The 20,475-nt window shown below is 44.9% G+C and overlaps 1 protein-coding gene across 10 annotated transcripts in view; it reads right to left on the minus strand.

The window, feature by feature from the left end:
- The window catches only part of PDZD2 (PDZ domain containing 2), a 348,844-nt gene that overhangs the window by 87,880 nt on the left and 240,489 nt on the right, over positions 1-20,475 (minus strand). For 7 of the 10 annotated variants that reach the window (XM_032337686.1, XM_032337688.1, XM_032337684.1 and 4 more), the window contains one exon: positions 4,215-4,716. In XM_032337686.1, coding sequence (XP_032193577.1) covers positions 4,215-4,716 — 502 coding nt within the window. Of the gene's footprint in view, positions 1-4,214; positions 4,717-15,738; positions 15,977-16,014; positions 16,635-20,475 lie in introns of those variants that run through there. The other 3 variants (XM_032337693.1, XM_032337689.1, XM_032337695.1) reach the window with 3 other exon arrangements.

Consider the following 20,475-nt stretch of genomic DNA (forward strand, 5'->3'; position numbering starts at 1 on the left):
AGATTCTGAGGCTGTTTGCCTGTCCCTTCTTATTTACAACGATCAGTCAGAAATGAAAAGATATGTGACCCAGGTCAGAGCTGTGGTTCTGGAGTCATCAGACCAAAATGTTCAGTTTATGGGTGAGGAGATGGAAGCTCAGAGGAAGAACGGGGCAGCCTGATGGCCACAAGTTGGGGAGGAAGAACTAGGGGTAGAACCTGGTGTCCCGTCTCTCAGGCCCGGAGCTTCCAGATGCCTTCATTAATAAACATCTACAGAGCACCTACAGGTGCAAGGCAATGAGCCAGGACACAAAGACAAAAAGGTCCTTGCCCTCCAAGTCTACTGGCGACACGACAAGCCACATGGTAATTGGAGTATGTGGGATGCGTGCATTGATGAAGACCGAGAAGGGGCACCGCAGGAGCCCAAAGAGGAGATATCTAGAGACGGGACAGATGGCAGAAGGCCACGGAAGCCTCCTAGAGGAGTGTGTCATGGTGTTTTGTCCCCCAGAAATGGAAGAAGCTAAGCTGCACGGGGGAGGGGAGGAGAAACCAGATAGCAAGAGCAGCAAAGGTTCAGAGGAGACAGTGAGCACAGTCTTTTGGAAAAAACTGTGGCTAATTCAGCCCAAACAGGGCAGGAACAAAGCAGTGAGAGTTAAAAGGTTAGGTAGGGATCAGACAGCGAAAGACCTCCTGAGCCTCACCGGTCTACGGAGTTCAGGTATTACCCTGAAGGTGAAGTGGACCCACCCAGAGGGCTCACGCGCGGCTGAGTGTGCGAGCGCGCACGCGCACGCCTGATGCGCTCTCTGGTTGCCGTGGGGACAGCGGATGACGGGATGACACTGGACCGTGGGATGGGCAGCAGAATGCTATGACCACCCACGTGGGAAATGAAAGCAGCTTGGCCCAGACAGAGAGCTGCAGGAGTTGGGGAGAGGAGTGAGGTGTGCGGGGAGACCCCAAGGGGAGCCGGGGCGGAAGGGACTTGGTGATGAGCCGGACAGGGGGAAGGAAGAGGGCAGCGTTCCCGCTGACTGTAGGATACCAGCTGTCCCAATTTGCTGGGATGAAGGCATTTCCTGGGATGTGGGCTTGGCAGCACAAAACCAGGGAAAGTTCTAGACACCAGGTGAGAGACTGCTAGTTGGAATCTCAGGTTTCTGGCTTGGGCAACTTGACACGTGGCGGGACCTGGAATACCGGAGCCGGCGTGGTGGTGTGGGAAAGTCATGCGTCGAGTTTTAGGCACGATGTGAGATACGCAAGATGGAGATGTACTACAGGCTCGTGGTGGAAAGCTCGGGGTGGAGGGCGCAGGAGAGGGGTGAAGGAGCCGACACGGACTGAGGAGAGACATTACCACATAGAAGGATAGAAGTTCATCCCGTGACCATGGAGGGGCTTACTAGATTAGGACCATCCATATACTGTTTCTGCTTGGTGCAAACATCAGAGAGGACTCAGGAGATGTCCTGGGTGTGACTTGCTTTCTGAGTTTCCTTTTCCTGCAGATTCAGACCTGCGGCAGCCTTCCTGAGGTCTCTGCTGAGGGTCTAGGGAAGAGGTCTGATACTGTACAGGGTGAACTACAAGTGTTACGGGGAGCCCACAAATGGGCCCACAGACACACACACCAGCTATGAATAAATTTGCCTGGCTGACAAACAGCAGGGTTCTTTTTTTCACTGTGATGTGACTAAGTCACATTTATTTTTGACCATGCTGCATTATAGAAACACACATCTGTAGTAAACAGGCTTGCAAGAACTTTCCCCTTGGATGAGCAATGGTCTTCCCTAGACAGGGAGTAAGGAACTCTGACCTCAGTTCTAAAATTTCTTATCTATGTCCTAAGAGATTATGTTTTAGACAATGGGCCTAACTTTTATAGTTTAAAACATTAATCTGGTTGCATATGTAGTATTATGTGTTAATATTTTATAGAAACATATGGCTTTTTAAAAAGAAGATATTTATTAGAGGAAACATGTTTCCTATAATTCTGTTAAAGGGAAAGAGGATGTGAAAACAAAGACTGAAGATTTATTTTCATGTTACAAATAACAGTCTATGAAAAAGAAGCATCTGACAAATAAAAATGGGCTGAATGATTATAAGCCTTTTCTGTAATTTATTAAGTCTTTGTAGATATATTAAATCATTAATAAAGCAGAAACAGAACAATGCTGACATGTTTAATCTCCCATTATTCAAATGGAATGGAATTTTTTTACCCCAAGGGTTTAAGAGGTAAATACCTAATTTTTGTTTTCCTGGAAATTCCATTTTAGTATGACCTTGGGCTCATCCCAGAGTAAAAATAAAAAGAACCTACAGGACCTTCTGTGTTGGTCTACTGGTTCCAATCTGGGTGATATCTGGATGTGGGGGAAGCTGTGAAGCCTTACTTCTTGCCAACTCAATCAATCCGGCGTACATGCATCAAACGATGATGCTTCTGGGGTTGAAAAGGGTGCTAAAATATATTCATGCCTGCAAGGATGTGTGGCCCATGCTGACTTTCTGAGATGGGAAGTATAACCCAGGGTCAATACTCAGCCTACAGATTACAGACAGTTATGAAGAATGCAGATTCCAGAGGGCAGGTGTCTTCTTTCTGTTGGCACGTGGTTTTAGAAAAATGTCCCAAAGGGAAAAGACCTAGTTGTATTTTTTTTTTTAAATCACCATTTCATTTATATCTTCTTGGACATTTGACCTTGAATGCAAAAACCAGGCAAAGAAACTCTAATGTGTAGCCTTCAGATAGTCTAATCCAGAAATTCAATTTTATGTTACAGCCTTTAGTTAAGATGAGCAGAGAATAGTAGCCTCTTAAACGCTTTTTTTTTTTCCTCCCCTTTTAAAGTCATTTCCAAATTATTTCCAAATCCTGTTCTTTGGACTATATATGAGATTCAATCTCTTCTGGAACTTAAACCTTCAAAATTATTAAGAGAACCAACACTCCCTAACTTACTCACTCTAGGCTTTCTGTGTATTCATAATTTAATCATTTGGAGAAAAAGTCATATTTAAGTAGATTATTACCAATAAGAAACGCATTATAATCTTCTTGCCCTTCATTCTTTTTTGAGAGGGACCATAAAGTTTGTAGAAAATCATTGATAGAGACATTACTTTTTTCTTCTCCTTCATTTACACATTCCTTCTATAAATCATGCCTCCCCTGGGTAAGGCTTTATGAAGATCACTGAGAACCTCCGATGAAGGAACATGGTCCCCCGAGAGAGGGGTTATTTTAATTCCTCTACTCTCATTAAACAGATCAGCTGTGATTACAGAGATATGCATGAAACAACCTTACTAGAAATTCTATTCACTGCCAGGGCACCATCTCAGCAGTATGCAAAGCTGAACTTGATACTTCTTCTGTGCCCATTTTCTATCTTTCCAACTTTCTCTATCATCCCAAAAGGGTGTCTCATGGAGGGACTCAGAGAGGAAACCAATCAGAAACCACGTAGCAAGTAATTGCTTCATTAGGAACCCACAAGAATATGTGCCAAGAGGAATCTTGGAAGGAACATGCTTACCCTAGAGCTATTTCACTTCAAGAGAGAATGCTGCTTATAACGAAGGAGGTGGTTTGGGGCTAGAAGTGTACCCAGCACCATTCCGAGTATACCACATCTGCTTTGCCTTTAGAGAAGACTAACCCTGACCATCACAGCTGGATATCATAGTATCAGAGACTTCTGTGAAATTTCCAAACTTCGCTGGAATTCAGCAATTTAATAACATGAACCCATAAAAATGTCACTGGTTTTGAAGTGTTAAAAAGAAAAGCAGATGCTTCTCTGCATGGTGAACATCCTTCCTGTGTAGTGCTGAGGCTTGAATGTTCATGCTATCAGCTGCCACCAGGAATTCTGGGCCTTGCTGTGGCAATTCCACTGGGGACGGTAGTGATAAATAATGATGCAGTTCAAGTACTTTATCTGGGGCTCATATGACTCAAATTATACCACAGAAGGCTTGAATTTTCCACTTAGCATCACTCAACTAGCTCTTTATTTAAGTAGGACAAAATGACTTGAATTTTTTTTTTTGTTATTGTTCTGTCCTCTGACCATTTATCATAATAAATGTTTTGGCTTCTAAATACAAGGCCATCTTAGATATATTTTCTGAGCCTTAAAAGCAACTTCAACAGTATTTCTGTTAAAATTCAGGCTCTATAATCAAAGCAAAGCTTACCCGTGCCAGGCAGTCACTCGATTGGAAGTCTGTCTTCCCAGATTTTGAGAAGCGGTGTTTGTCATTGCTTGTGGGTAGAGAAGCATCTGTCTTTGGAATGCTATGCTCCGTCCCTCTGTCTGCTTCTGAACTGTCTAGATGGGATCCGGCCAGCTCCTTGAGAGATTCTGGGCCATTTTCTAGCTCAAAAGCATGACCATTTCCAAGTTCAGGGTCTGGGCCATTGTCCGACTCAGAGATGGGGTCATTGTCCAACTCACAGCCAGGACCGCTCTTGGGTTCTTCAGTGGTCTTCTGGGGAGAAGGCCTGGAAATGACTCCAAACTTTCTTGCTCGTTTCCCCTTTTTCACAGCTTGGTCACCCAGCTCCAAGGTCGGTGTCTCTCCTGGTTCAGAGCTGTTGCTACTGCTGCCATTGTAAGGAGAGTGGACTTTGTGCTTGAACCGGCGCAGCATGATCAGGTAGATGAAGCCGCCATTCCAGCACTGTTCAGCCAGGTAACTGCAACAAACACAGACGTGCTGGTTAACACCCCCAGAACAGCGTTCTTGACCACCGCATTGGGCTGATGCACTCAGCAGCCCACACGGGACCCGTGTGATTAATGTGATTAACCACCTGCCCAGGTAACTGAGGTACTGAGCTTCCTACAGAGCCTCAATATGCCATTTTTTTTTTTTTTTTTTTTAATTTATTTTTTATTTATTTATTTTTTAAAGATTTTATTTATTTATTTGAGAGAGAAACAGTGAGAGAGAGCATGAGCGAGGAGAAGGTCAGAGAGCGAAGCAGACTCCCCATGGAGCTGGGAGCCTGATGCGGGACTCGATCCCGGGACTCCGGGATCATGACCTGAGCCGAAGGCAGTCGTCCAACCAACTGAGCCACCCAGGCGTCCCAATATGCCATTGTTTTAATCTACATAATTGCTGATGTGAAAAAGAACCCCCAAGCAAACCAAAACCCCCATGAACTAGACATTACTAAAGAAAACACCCTACAGTAGGTAGTCAGAAATGGACTTTTCTAGTCACAGAGCCAATCGTAACATGGGATTAAAAAAAGCAGTAATTCTTCATTTCCTCAACGATATCTTGTACTAGAATTACTCAAGCCTCACATTCACATAGTTTATAAAAAATTTTTTTAAAAAAGATTTATTTATTTGACAGACATAGATCACAAGTAGGCAGAGAGGCAGGCTGAGAGAGAGGAGGAAGCAGACTCCCCACCGAGCAAAGAGGCCAATACGGGGCTCGATCCCAGGACCCTGAGATCATGACCTGAGCTGAAGGCAGAGACTTTAACCTACTGAGCCACCCAGGCGCCCCTATAAAAATTTTTTTTAAGTGAACCTGCCCCATGTGGGGGCTTGAACTCACAACCCCGATATCAAGAGTTGCAGGCCCTAAGGACTGAGCCAGCCAGGCACTCCTCCATTCACATGCTTTTGCCACAATTACTCTGCAAGTCCCCGGGGTAAAGAATAGCTGAAACAGACTGAGGAGAAATGTGAGGTTCTGCTCTTAGGATCAAAGTATCAGCTGCAGAAGAAGGACCTCTGCCTCATATCACTGAAGCAAGAAGAGAGCAGAGCAGGAGGGTGCTGGCTGGGATCAAGGTGCAACCGACAAGCGGTGCAACGGTCCGCTACATTGAATGTGTGTCAAGTTCACTTCCTGATAATAGTTCTAGTTCGGGTGGTTCCTGGTGCACAAGGAGTGTCATTTTCAGTTGGGGTATCGCATGAAGAGGAACCCCAACATAATGAGAAACATGCAGACATGGGATGACTGGGACCAAGAAGCCTGTTGGAAACTGTGTCAACCAGGAAAAGTGAGAGGGGAGAGGGATGCTTAGCTCAAAGCAGACAAGCCCGGCTTGGGTTGCGTGTCATGCACTTAAGGAGCAGCAAACGCTCAGAAGCAGGAAATCGCACAAATGAGATGAAGCGTGTGAAGCCTGACACACAAGAACGGCTCCAGATCTCAAGGAATAACCATAGACAGAACACCCAACGAGACAAGTAATTGGTGGTGTTCAGGACCATTAAAGCTTTAGCAGAAAAACCCACACTTGCTCCAAGTCAGGAAACCAGGCTAGGCTAGACCCTCCACTCATGCCGCCTAAGCTAAGGACATGCAAACCCCAGATGAACCCAGGGAAATGCCTTCACCATGGAACGCTGCCACATTCTACACATCACTGGGTCACAAGTAAAGAATGTCAACAACCAAACCCTTAATGATTTGGACCTGCTTCCAGTCTTCATGTGCCCACAAAGAAAATGCCAATGTCCTCAATAAGTGAAAAGTGGAGAACTTTTTCAAGTATGCCAAGCTAGCTGCTCTCTCCCCAGGCCTGCAGCTCAGACCTGAGAGCCGGGGCGGTCCGTATGCAAGAAGGAGCCAGGTTATCAGGAGAGGTGACCAGCTGTGTTTGAAATGTACTAAATTCTGGGCCAAAGCCATGTTATCGCCCACACCTAATGGTCAGGTTAATGCAATGACAGTGCCAGTCTCACTGAAGAAGAATTTTTACCATGGAGTAAACAGAGACAGGGGTCCTCAAACCACCTCCAGAATCAATAAAAACTTTCTTTGATCCTGGGTTATAAACCATGGTAACGAACTTACACGTAAAAGCCAGGTAGATAAAGGGTACCACACAGACCTCAGGCTGTTCTGTGTAATACAGTGAGATGAACAGGTAAAAGCAGTCCACTGGAGTCTACTAAATGAAAATTAAACTTGGTTCTCAGCACAATTTTCCTACAGCATTCAGATTTCGTTTTGTTGAGTTGTGCATTTTTTTCCCCACCCTGGAAAAATTTCCGTAAAGGTATAAAATCTTCTAAGAGTAGTTATTAGCCAGGTTGTAAGGGTTTCTCTGAGCAAATCACTACTCTTAATGCAACACATATGCCAGAGGTTATGAAAAACAGTGTTGGGGTAGTAAAAACAGGGCCAGGGAGAGAGTCAGACACCCAAGTTCTCATTCTGGCTTTGGCCTAGCCATGTAAAACTATGGGGATTATACCAAATTTCCATCAACCTACTAATAGACAGACAAAATGTAGTATATCCCTGTAACGGAATATTATTTAGTAATAAAAAATGAAGTATACACTGTAACTTAAGTGATGCTAGGTTTAAAGACACCAGACCACAAAAGGCCGTATGTCTTTCCATTTATAGGACATGTCCAGAGTAGGCAAACCCAGAGAGACAGGAAGTAGATCAGTGGTTGCCAGGAGTTAGGGGGAAGGAAGAACTGGGACTGCTAACAGGTACAGGCTTTTTTTAGGGGTGATGGAAATGTTCTGGAATTAGATAGTGACGATGGTCACACAGCACTGTGAATATACTCACTGAGTTGTACACCTTAAAATAGTGAATTTTATGTTATGTGAATCATGTCTCAATTAAAAAACAATAGCAGATATAATAATTCTGGCCAAGTTTTGAGTTACTTCTTTGAGTTGGTGCTCCTTAAGAACATTCTTTACAGAAGAAGATACTGAGGCTCAGAAATATTTAATTATGTGCCCAGGTTCACATAACTGCCAAGTGGTCGACCCAGGCCCTCCTGCTTTCCAAACCCCACGTGCACTGTGCAGTTGTGTTGTGTCAGTCACGCTAGTATCCTCGTCTGTAAGACGAGGGTGTTAAAATGGGTCATCTCCGAGTTGCTTTTATAGTTTAATAACTGTGAAATGCTAGTTTCTTGGGAAGACTTCTGGGGATTAAAGTAGCAGGCCATCCTAAAGGTACTGACCCAGTGCCAAGGACAAAACAGAACCCTGGAAAAACAGAAGTATTCCTTTTACATCCAAGTTGTCCTAGGTCTCCTGGACACTTACCATCAATCTGAAAAAAATCCCACCTGGATAGGCAATTCCTTTACAACTGCTTTAGGGATTCGATCTTTTGCATTAGAACTCCGAGCAGTTTGATGGATTCTGAGCAGAGACCTTCTTTTTCAGGGCTGAAAAGGCAGGCCCATCGACTCAAAGTATAGGATCTTAGGTATTTCTACTCTTATGGAAGCTTCAAGAGCCTTGTGACCGAGATTATTTTATTCTTTCTGCAGAACCCATGCTCAACAAAACTACAAAGCCAGAGGAGTTTATCTTTAGTTTGGCACCATCTCCCCATCGTCTCCAGACTTCCTAGCAATAAATAAGGCTCTGGCACCTTCAGGGAACTTTATGACAGGGAACTCTGGAGACAGGGAACTCTATTTTATTCCTTCCTGGACACTGAGACTTCTAAGGTCATCCCAAAGACAAAGTGTAATGAATGAACTATGGATATCACAGCAAATTGGTGAGAAGACTTTTTAGGCAGAGTTAGTTTTCTTGCAATTCTTCCAATCCCCTTATATGTAATGCCTCCCTCTCCATCTGTACCGAAATGACTTACCTAACTTTTCTAGCACTTTCCTAGCTAATTCATGCTTCCAAATCTCTGTTTCTATTCAAAAGAACTCCTACCCACCATTAGAATCTTTAAACTTCCAAGAAGTCTTTGAGAAAGAAGAAATGGAATACAATCCTGGTCCAGAAAATTAGGTCTTCTCTTCAACAACAACAGGTAAAATTAACCTTTTGGAGGCTTCTCTACCATGTAATTGTTATTATTATTATTATTTTTTGGTTTCTTCCCAAAATGTAAAACTGTTTACTGGCATGTAAAGTTATTAATTCAACTCAATTAAAATTTATTTGATTTTGACCCTCCCAGGATGGTCTTAAGATAAATGAGGAAAGATGAGCATATCCAGAAATGGAGCTCCAAATTCCAGCCTAGAGCCCTCCCTTTGAAATGTGTTGAGTTTCCTCCTTAACTTGGTCTTTGCAAGCATGTTTTGTGACTGAATTCCCTTCTACCTCCCTTTCCCCTCAAACTGTGCTTTAACAAAAAGAAAAAAAAAACCAACAAAAAAAGCAAAACCAAAACAAACAAACAAAAACAACAACTTTTGAGCACCTCCTGTTTCTTGATGATCTATCTTAATTCTGGAGTCTGGGCTCTCTAGGTATGGGAGGCCTAGGAAGGGTCCCAGGGGAGGCTGGGTGCTGGGAAAAGCTAGAAGGATAAAGCTGCCTGGAATCTGAAGAACCAGGACAGGCAAGCAGGAGATAAGAGAGAGGAAAAGACAGACAGGTATTGGAAGGCCTATGATGCACATTATATACCCATGCCCCAATTCTATCAAAAGAAGGCTTAGGGCAGCTGAGCAATTTTGATATTCTAGACTGTCTTGCCAATGTCCTCTGAAGAACCGATCTCCAGCTGCCTTTGAAAATCCTCTTGGGCATTTGGCCATCAACTACTGATGCCAGAAACATATGTGAACCCACAGAGGGGCGCTGCCAGGCAGAACCACTGGTGTATATGTGTGTGTAATTCAGAGTAAGTTGGATTGCCACCCCTGGGCTTTGGCCTGTACTACAATGCCATGAAAACTCAGACAACATAACTCAGACAACATAAAAGAATTCAAGAACTCAGACTTTTCTGCAAAGCAGACATTCTTACTTCATCTGAGTAAGTCCGGTCCCCAGTATAGACAAGAGGAGAGCAAACACCGGCCGCAAGACATTTCTAGATGAGTTCCTAGGATCGGTTATGAGTTTTACAGAATGGCACTAACTGCTGATAGCCACTCTAACACACAGGATGAACGGAGATCAGTTGTTCTTGCCCACGACTGCCTCTCGCAGAGTGCAAAGGGAGGCTAAAAAGCTGTTTGTGGTCCTTTGAAAACCTGCTAAGCCTAATTAACCCAGAGGGCTGTCTGAGGTTATAAATCTGTAGGTTCCCAGAGGAGAACGGGTTGAGAGGAAGTGTTAAAAATATACAGATTAATTTCCCAGTGAAGTCTTGGCTGGGAAACAGGGGGAGGCGAGCTCGGACAGCTCCGTAAGAGGCGGTGGGAGGAGGAGAAACATTTCCTGGAGAATCAGATTCCCCAAGACCAGACTGTCTCAGGTGCTGCCTCCCAGCTACTTGGAATTTGGGGCTTACTTCTCCCCGATTCCACAACCCTCCCTGGAATGAGCCAAACTTTCTTCTGGGGACTCTGTAGGCAGAATGTTTGGGCTGTCTATAGTGCTGAGAAGAGTGACTGCTATCCCTGTGTGTTCACATGGCCACTTTCTCATCAGCCCCGATTACGTGGAGGAAGATGGGGCTCAGGCACCAGTAAGGCGCTGAAAATAGACCAGAGTCTAGGCTTAGAGCATAAGGGACTGAACACCATATTCCAACTGCTGTATGAGGGAGGTGACTGCCCAGTTCTGCTCATTCTTACCTCCTCATCCAGCATAAACAGCTGGGGTCAGCAACTCTTTCCTCTTCTCCCTCATCTGGGGCCAAGAACAGAGAGTATGAACACATGAATCTGTCCTCTTTTTATGAAATCTGTATTTAATTATTTTTTAAAATCATACAACTTGGATTTCCCGAATCCAAGTTTTGTTTCCCAAAACACAGGTCGGTAGTGAAAAATACACATATTCTTAGGTATATAGGTATATAATAGGTATATAAATAAGTATTTATTCAAGAATTTTTTTGGACCTATGATACAGGATTAGACATTCGAACTCAACCCAAATTATCAGCTGCCAAAACTTGCTACCACCATAGAGCTTAGTGGTCAAATTTAAATCATACCCATCTATCCACTGGGACAGAGATCCACGTTGCCCTGAAGGGAACTGGGGCACAGATGCTGGGAATCTGGCTACTGCTATTTCTATGAATAATAAACGATCTTTCATCTTTGATCCCAGAATCTCATGCTTTCTGCCCACATTCCTGAAACTGTGGCAGAACAACTTGGGTTAGCTTCCCAGTAAAGTAAAATCACGGTTCTTGCTTTGCAGCAGGATAATCCACACAGTAACTCAGTTTATAACTGGTCCTGCTTCCCAACTTTGAATGTAGAGAAGGAACTTAATAATGTATCTTTTCTTGACACCAGCGAGTAAGAAATAAAAATAACTATGCATCTTAAACAAATACTGGGTCTTTCTTGAAGGCATATGAGACACAGGTGAAATATACTAAGAGGAGTAAGAGAAAAGGTAGGTGTTCTACCCTCTGATTCTACAAACGCTGATTAAATTCAGTGCATCACCTCAAAGGTAGAAGCACATTTGTGTCCAGTCGTGTTAAGTGGACTCCCTTCTGCCCTTTCACTACTTGAATTCCATTTCCTGCAACCCTTTGCTGCAATATCCACTTCTGTGTGGAAGCAGAGCTGGTTCTCTTTCTCTTTCCTGCTAAGAGCTTCTGGATATAAAGGGATTGGGGTGGCAGAGACACGGCAGAAAAACACTGGATAAAAAGCAGCTAAATCATGGAAAAAGTTGTTCTGATTTCCCAGCAATAAGGTATCATTGATTTTCGTATTCATCTTAGAAACTCACATCTCAAACTAACGAGCATGATTGAAATTGCTCCTATGCCAGGATGCACTACACATTTTCACCTCCAGTGTAGCTTTACAGCAAGGAAGCAGAGCTGTGGTCCTTTCCAACATATAGCAACAGGTTTACAAGAAGTTCCAGTTTTCCTCAAAAGTTTTCACGCAACTTATTTCTGCACAAATCAATGTGTTTTTTTTTTAAAGCCACCATCTACTTTGTTGAAAACAGAAATTCAGAAGCTAAATTAAGTAGAAAATGCCTGATCAGTGATGAGAATGGACCTAATAAAACATACTACAGAGATACTGGCCCTTAAAAGAGAACTTCCAGGCTTCTCTTTGCAACTGATTGCATTTCTTTATTAAATTACTGTGAATGAATCAGGGTTTCTTATAACTATATGAGATCAGCTTGCAGCCTATACAGAATCAAATCAAAACTCTAGCCACATAGCTCGGCTAAGTCATCCTGATGACGGTCCCATCTCCCCCCCACCCCCCACCTCTGAGGGTGGGGGGGGGGCAGAAGGAATGCTGGGAAAAGTCAGACTTTGCTGTGCATGAATGAGTCAGTTTCACCTCATGAGTGGAGAGATGAGCTCGGAAAGTGTGCATGGGAGCTCATCACTTTTCTCTTTTATGACACGAAGTTGCTGCTTTTGTTTATAAAATCACTACTTGCTCTTTACAAATTCATTCATTCATTCAACAAATCGTTGCCGAATACCTATCACACGCCAAACGCCGGGAGGCACGCGGGGGTGCGGCGGTGAACAAAATGATGCCTGTCTTTGTGGCGCTTACTATCTGGTAGGGGAGACAGGCAATAAACAACGGATCTGTTAAAGCATCCTAGATCATATGTGAGAAGGTGAGACATGTTCTGGAAAACAGAGAACACAGGATAAAGAGGATGAAGCATGCCAGGAGCTGGAAGAGCCAGGTGGAAATTTTAAGGGCTGTGCCTGAGGTGGCCCCACTGGGAGGAACACACCGAGCAAAGACTTGAAAAAGATGAAAGCGTTGGCCATGCCACTGCCTGGGGAAAGAGTGTTCCAGACAGAGGGAAGAGCCAGGGCAGGAGTGGTACACTGGAAGCCTGCCCGCTGTGTTTGAGGAATTGGGGTGTTGGAGACAGGGGTGACGGAGGAGGAGAGCGAGAGGAGACAAGGGAGCGGGGACTGGTTTCGGGAAGGCTGTCTACGCTGCTCTCAAGACTTTCCTGTGAAATGGGGAGCAGTGGAGTAATGTGATATGTGCTCTGTTTTAAAACGATCCCCTTTGTTCCCCTTTGTTCCTGTGTGGAGAATAGACCAGGACAGAGTCAAAGGTAGAAGGAGGGAGACTAGATGGAAAACTATCTTCCAAAATTCCAGCAACAGCTCAATGAGAAGCCACGGGGATGGCAAGAAATGGTGAGACTCATGATCAGTTTGGAAGACCGAGTCAACAGCCTGCGCTTTTGGAACTGACAGACGGTGTGAGAGAAAGCAAGAGGTCATGGATGGTGTCTAAGTGTTTGGCTTCAGCAACGAGAAGGGCAGCGCTGCCTTCACCTGAGCTGGTAGAGCCGCCTGTGGGGCTGGGGGCTCTCTGACCGATGCTGAATGCGGAGAGCCATTCTGGAGTTCGGTTCTGGACATGTCGAGCTTGACATGATATCTAAATCTGGATTTGGAGCAGAGGACTAGTCTGGAGAGAGAAATTTGGGAGATGCAAGACTATGAATAGTATTTTAAGATCCCAGAAGATAAATTCCTTCAGGGAGATTTTTCTGGGTCTGAGGTTCTTCTTGCTGGACAAAAGCATATCCAAGGGTTTCCTACGTAATTCTAATCTGTCCTCTTGAAAGGGGTAACAATTTAGAATCCCAGCAGTAGTGCCTTAGAGAACTGTTTGTTCCTGAATATTGTCACTTTTTAATCTTGGCCAGCATGAAAGTCAAAACCTACCTCTTGTCATAATTAGCAAATGATGACTAGTGAGGTCAAAATTCTTATTAGTCACTTGCTTCTGTAAAAATTCCCTACTTACGCCCTCTTTTTAAAAAAAAAAAAATCTTCATATTTGTACCCCCCTAGCATGGTGGCTGTCACTTAATAAGCATTATAATAAAAATGACAGGTCAATGAGAATTTCTATTAAAAATTCTTTTAAAAAATGACTTTGAGGCAACTTTGCACAGCATATAATTCATCCATTTTAAATGTACAATTCAGTATTTTTAGGACATTTATCAAGTTGTGCAACCGTCACCATAAATCAGTTTTAGAATATTTTCATGACCCCATTAAGACCTCTCCTACCCACTAATGCTCATTCCCCATCCCAGTCACCACTTTCTTTCTATAGGGCTGCGTCTTCTGGCCATTTCATACTAATGGAATCATATAACATGGGGTCTTCTGTGTCTTGCATCTTAAAAACAATTCTTTTTTTACTAGGTTCTTAGTCACCAGTCTCTACCTCCTTATGCATTCTCTGCCATTTGCCCCTTACAAAATCTTGATTCATGTAGACATGCCCTTTTGATGGTATCTTTCTCCCTTTCCTTGAGATCATACCCAGTTGTCCTGAGGAGATTGCCCTCATGGACCTGCTAGTACCTCCCCTACCCTGCCCTGTATCTTCTCCCACCATACTCACCACTCCTTCTAGTTTAGACTATGGAAACCCCCAGTAGCCTCTCCTATCTTTAAAAACCCTCGTGTGACTGCACTTGAGTACGTACCCCTTCCCATTTAGTCTCCTAGACTTTTCCCCACGGTTCCACTGATATCATAAACCAGATCTGCCTTCAAAGGAAATCTTTCTAGGGCACCTGGGTTCCTCAGGCGGTTGAACATCCAACTCTCGATTTCAGCTCAAGTCATGAGGTCAGGGGCATGGGATGGAGCCTCACTTCAGGCTTGGCTTGGTGGGGAATCTGCTTGCGATTCTCTCTCTTCCTCCCCCTCTACCCGCCCCCTGCCACTCTCTCTAACATAATACATAAATCTTGAAAAATCTTTTTTCCTCATTAACAGTAACTAGGCAAAAGCTCCAAATATCATGCTAATGTAGTAGTATATAATATGTATCATATGTTAATATATTCAAGTTACTACATATTCACATCAATAGCATTTCATTTTTAATTTTCTCCATGCTATTTTTGTCCAGGCCAGGTTACCAGCACAAGATTATTATGAGACCCAGAGTCTTTTCTGTACTGCCTTTGTCTGGAATGCTGCTAATAAGCCTGCCATAGCTTCGCTATTCCTTGCTCCCTGGCCAGCAAAAGACATTTCATATCACAGAGGTCTCTGCTAGGATGTGCCCCTGAGAGCCGAAGATGGGCCAGGTCTGAGACACACACAAAACAGGGAAGCTTATGCCTGTCTTGAATCTTGCCTGACCTCCAACTTCCCAGCCTTGCTCAGTACATTTCCTAGAGCAATTCCTATGTTTCCCTCTGTGTGGTGCTGCCCTTGGCCTTGCCTTGAAAGAGGCTATGATCAAGGTACAAGGATACTGAAGCCACACCATGTCCTAGTGATTATGTTCAATTTGTTTTTTTTAGCTTCAAGGCCACCAAGCCCTAAGAAATGTGTCAAAGATGACACAGAGGGGCACCTGGGTGCCTTAGTGAGTTAAGCTGCTGCCTTTGGCTCAGGTTATGATCTCAGGGTCCTGGGATCGAGTCCCGCATCGGGCTCTCTGCTCAGCGGGGAGCCTGCTTCCCCCTCTGTCTTTGCCTGCCTCTCTGCCTACTTGTGATCTCTGTCTCTCTGTCAAATAAATAAAATCTTTAAAAAAAAAAAAAAAAAGATGACACGGGGACTCAGTTCCATATTGCCCTTGCTGCCACTTCCGTGTCCCTCCATGGTGAAAGCCACCGGAACCTATGAGACTTAGTAACACACATTCTCCCTTTCTTTCCCTCTTCCCTAAAACCAGCTGGATCGGTGAGTTCACAACAGCCACTCATCCTCCAACTCCCACACTGCACAATTCGCAAGGCAGCCACCCTTCTCCCCTTCCCTAGAGGTGATGCTAAAAGAAGGGCTCTACACATCTCACAACGCACATGAAGCTACTCACACACTCATTCAAGCACTGATGAAATGTCTGCACCCTCCAGTTTCCTCCCTTTTCAAAGGGCTCCAGCTCCATCTTGAACCAATTTCCTCCGCTTGCCTCGATCCTTCCAGGGTCTGTTCTGCGGGCTTGGCCAAAGCCTGCCCTCACCTCACGCCAAGGCTGGTTTTGCTTATGTCAAAACAGCTTCCATCAAGATAGTGGGCTTCTTTCCCAAGTTTTGTTCACTGTTTTGAAGTCGGCGGAGAAGAGATACTTAAGAAATTGCGAGAGGAGTACCTCTATTGGCGTGTTCCAGCGAATGTCACGCAGTGTTCTCTTCAATCTCTTCTCTACAGTGTACCGAGACTTTTTTAAAGCCTGATTTTTCTCTTCTTTTTCTTTCTCTTCCAACACTCTCTGGCAGGCAGAGCTGGGCTGGACAGGTCTCATAATCTACAGAAGTTCCCTTACATTGGCTTTGTAAGTTTGGCAACATTCTCCGCTAAGCAAAGGGATGCTCCTAAGAAGCTAGGTTTGTTGGATATTTTCCCTCTTGTTCATCCATCTGCATGAGCCTCTAGGACTCCTCTTGGTTTGGAGGACTTCAAATGCAAGAAAGCCAGAGCAACAGAACCCTGGCCTAGAAAAACAGATAAGCCAAGTACTTACAGATACGGACAGAACAATTAAAAATCTTGGCTTCCAATCCGTGCATTCTTCCTAGTGACCAATGCGAACTGTGGCCTAACGGACTATCTCTGTGGCCCTCGCTTCTTAGTTCACGTGCAGACAAGGGACATGCAGAGGCATTTGTACTTATCTACTGAGATTTTAAAGATAACTGCAAGTTAAGCCTTAAAGAAACCTTAAATTATTGGATGTACAAGCATCGACGCTGATACAAAAATGTAAAACTTGCTTCTAATCGTGTGTTTCTTTTTCTTTTTTTAAAAAAATTATTATTATTTTTTGAAGATCTTATTTATTTATTTATTTGACAGAGATCACAAGTAGGCAGAGAGGCAGGCAGAGAGAGAGAGCAGGAAGCAGGCTCTCACAGGCTCCTTGCTGAGCAGAGAGCCCGATGCAGGGCTCAATCCCAGGACCCTAAGATCATGACCTGAGCCGAAGGCAGAGGCTTAACCCACTGAGCCACCCAGGCGCCCCTAATGGTGTGTTTCTATTAAAAGTTCCCCAAACTAACGTGAGTTACAACAGACAAGGAGGTGAATGCAATATGAAGTTGTAACTACATGCTGTGTATGGGGTTAACGACACACACACTTGACCTCGTTTCAGTGGAAAGCAACCCTGGTAAGGTTGACATTATGAGTCATGTTGTAGAGACGAGCAAAGAGCAAACGGGGGCTTAGAGAGAATAACTTGCCCAAGGTCACAGAGCTGGCAGGCGTGGCAGGGATTCAAATTCCCATTTGACTACAAACAATCCCAGTCCGTGACCTTGGGATTCCCTGTGGCGAAGCCCCATCCTCATGCTGGGTATTATGATAAGGTGTAGATGAAGGAAAAGAGCTACAACTTCTAACAGCCAAAAGAAACCTCTCCCGACTTTCATATCACAAGGGATTCCATTTCCGTGGTATGTTAACACCCAAATATGTGCTACACCCATAAGAAAAGGGCCCCAGGGAAAACAAGAGGTATTTCCAGGCAAGCCCAAAAGGCAGGTTAGTATTTGGGAGGGGGAGGGTGGTTTCTTGGGGTGTGGGTAGACGTGGCCAGCTCTAATTCCATTCCTCAGGTATGAGCTGAGACAGTCCCCAAGATTTCTGGAAAAGTAGAGGCAATACTTGCTTCCGTTAGCTAGAATCAGAGGATTAAGGAATCAACTTCGCCCCCAGCTCAGCCAAGGCCAAACAAAATGGCTAAACCCGCTACGCCCTGCCTTGCCGGCCTCTCCTTCAGGGGCATTCTGGAGCGCAGTCGTCCCTCTCCCTCCCTACGGGGTCCTCACTCTAGATCCGTGCTTGTCCAGCAGCATTATGCACTGGACACCTCTCCTTTCACGAGGAACGGCCCCTCCTGGTCGCAGGCGGTCTGGGCACACCTTCAGGCCCTAAGCAAGAGGTGTCTTAATACCATAGTCTTTGTTCCTGTGGATTGTTCGTGGGAGATAAAGTGCGGTCAAGTGGTGACGAGCTGACACGGATTAGAATACGGAAGAGGCAGGCAAATCTCTGGGCTAAAGTAGTGCTCAGATGTCCCTTCAGTAAGGACTTGTCCAGCCGGTGAAGTGTGTTAGCTCAGGACCTCCAGCGGCCATCTTCATCAGAGTCCACCTTGGCTTTCAAGTCAAGGTCATGCTGGGGCAATTCCTGGCCAATGGTAAACGAGATGGTATGGGGCCAAGGGCGGGGTGCCCTGAGATGGGCAACCTGGCTGTGAAGATTATTTTGAGTTAAAGACAATTAATACTCTGTAGATTCAGGAAAAGCTCCTTACCTCCCCCACAACCGCCTAAAAACAATTTAGATAGATGACCTGCTCCCAGAAGAGAGCTATCAGCATAGATAACGACATTATACTACGAGCTAGATATGGTGGACAGGGAGGAACCTAGCAAGGCCTGTTTGATCAAAGCTTCTGTGTCCCATTGTTTCTGAGTGGCCCAGAAAACATTTGCTTACCAAACATTCACTCTTCTTCATTTTCCTGTGAATTGCATTCCTTACTTTTGAAATCCCAGACCCCTACTTCCTTCTGCTTAGTTCAGAATGATATATATACTTCATTGTGCCTGTCTTTGGAATTTACATGTCTGTGTGGATTCCTAGGATGCTATTAAATTTGATTTTCCCCTGTTATTATGCCTGATGTCATTCTGATTCTTAGTCTGGCTAGAAGGACCTTGAGATAGGATATTCTTGCTTCCTGACAGTGCGGAGATGAGGGCTGATCATTTCCACCCAGTGTGGGACTCCCCCAGGCATACTTGGCCTCGAACTCCCTGTTGGACAATCGGGCTTTGTCAGGGGGACAGCAGGGTGTGCGGCTCCCGTGGCCAGCGCTGCTTCCTCCTGTTTCCTTTCACAGGTGTCATCCCCACAGACATTTCACACTCTTAGCTCTAACTTAGCGCCTGCTTCCTGGAGAACTCAATGTGAGTGAAGGCAATACAATGATATTAGCAAAATATGTCCCCAAAAGGAGATGATGGAAAATTACAGTAGCCAAAGAAGTTCTGTTAGGGATGGGTAGGACTCAGCTAACTGGGTATAGAAGCATCCCCCAGAGCGTTCTTGAGAAGACAAGTTAGAGGAATGGAATTCGCAAAGATATCCTTTAACCTGTTGGCCAGTAGCAGGAAAAACCAAACGGCAAAAGGCTCCTTCTGCAAAGGAGCTCTTTTGGATTAGGACTCTCTTTACTCATTACCCAAACAATTTCACCAAAATTCACCCCAGTATCAGGTATCTGGAGCAAGATTATGCTTGGTTCAGGTGTCAGCATTTCCACTCGGGCCTGTGGGCAGGACACTTAACCTCCGAGACTAACCCCTCGGATTCATAGACCTATGGCGTCATGGGGAGGATTGCAGAGGATAATGGACTAAGCAGGCTGGTTTCCCGCTTGGCACATAATAAATGCCAGTGTCAGCTCCTTGCCTTTTCAGAAATCTGCTAGGTAATCACAGGTCGACCAGTTAGACCTGTCTGTTGCCCCTGTCCGGTCTGAAATCCTGGACAGGGCAACTCACAGAGGAGAGTGATCAAAGCTGATTCTATGGTCTGAGTAGAGCAGAGAGAACCACAGTCAAGCCAGGGAAAAGGAGTCTCTAGAAAGATCAAATTCACAGGGACAGGCAGAGACTCAGAAATGATTCCAAAACTGAAGATCTGGAGAGGCAGGGCAAATGTGTCTTAGACACAGAGCTTTCACAGGGAGGCAATCTGAGGGTCTCAAGGACCGCAGTGTGTGTGTCCTGCGTGTGCCGTGGGGGATCAGGCTAGCACAGGCAGCCAGCACCAACCGCAGGCCATCTTCTCTGCCAGAGAAAGAAGAGACACATGTCTTTCAGAACACAGACCAAGGGTGGCCTCTTGTTTTGCTTCCATGTCCATCTGGCTGGGGTCAGAGCAACTCCCAGAGCAGTTGCAAGCTTTCTGGCCTGACCTGAACTCTGAGGATGGTCCCTGAGCCCCTGGAACCACCCCAGCACTCCGGGTGGAACCTGGGAGGTTGCCCAGCCCAAGCTGTGAGATGAGCTGACCCCTAGTATTTTGTAAAACACGTGGGCTGCTTGCACCGACACGAGCAACTGCCACGACGAAATCAGACGCACGTGTATGTGTGCGAGAGAGACGCTGCCTCTCTCAGCACTCACTCCTTCCTGATGCACCTTTCTGCCATTTCTCACAGAAATATGGACAACCCTCCCTTTTGGCTCAGCCACCTCCTTTAAAAGGGATTCTTTCACTTTTTTGAGGCAGGGGTTTCAAAAGCCCAATTGCTTTTAATATTAAATGTTTCAACATGTTACAATGCCCTTAGTGAACATTATGATATTTTTTTAAATGTTTGGAGAGGGTCTCTGTAGACACAGGATTTCAACTCCAGGGGAAAACACCCCTGGCATGAAGAGCCAACTCTGCTTTTGTATAAGGTGCAAACAGGTGTGGGTATTTGAGTCACAGGCATGTCTTAGAATATGAGGAACTCAGTTTGTTACCAAGCGTTCTCAACAGGAAATAGCTGGCAGACGGTACACACTAAACTTGGAACCCTCCAGCTCAAAGC

The sequence above is a fragment of the Mustela erminea genome, chromosome 3 (assembly GCF_009829155.1).
Source record: "Mustela erminea isolate mMusErm1 chromosome 3, mMusErm1.Pri, whole genome shotgun sequence".
NCBI classification, from domain to species: Eukaryota; Metazoa; Chordata; class Mammalia; order Carnivora; family Mustelidae; genus Mustela; species Mustela erminea.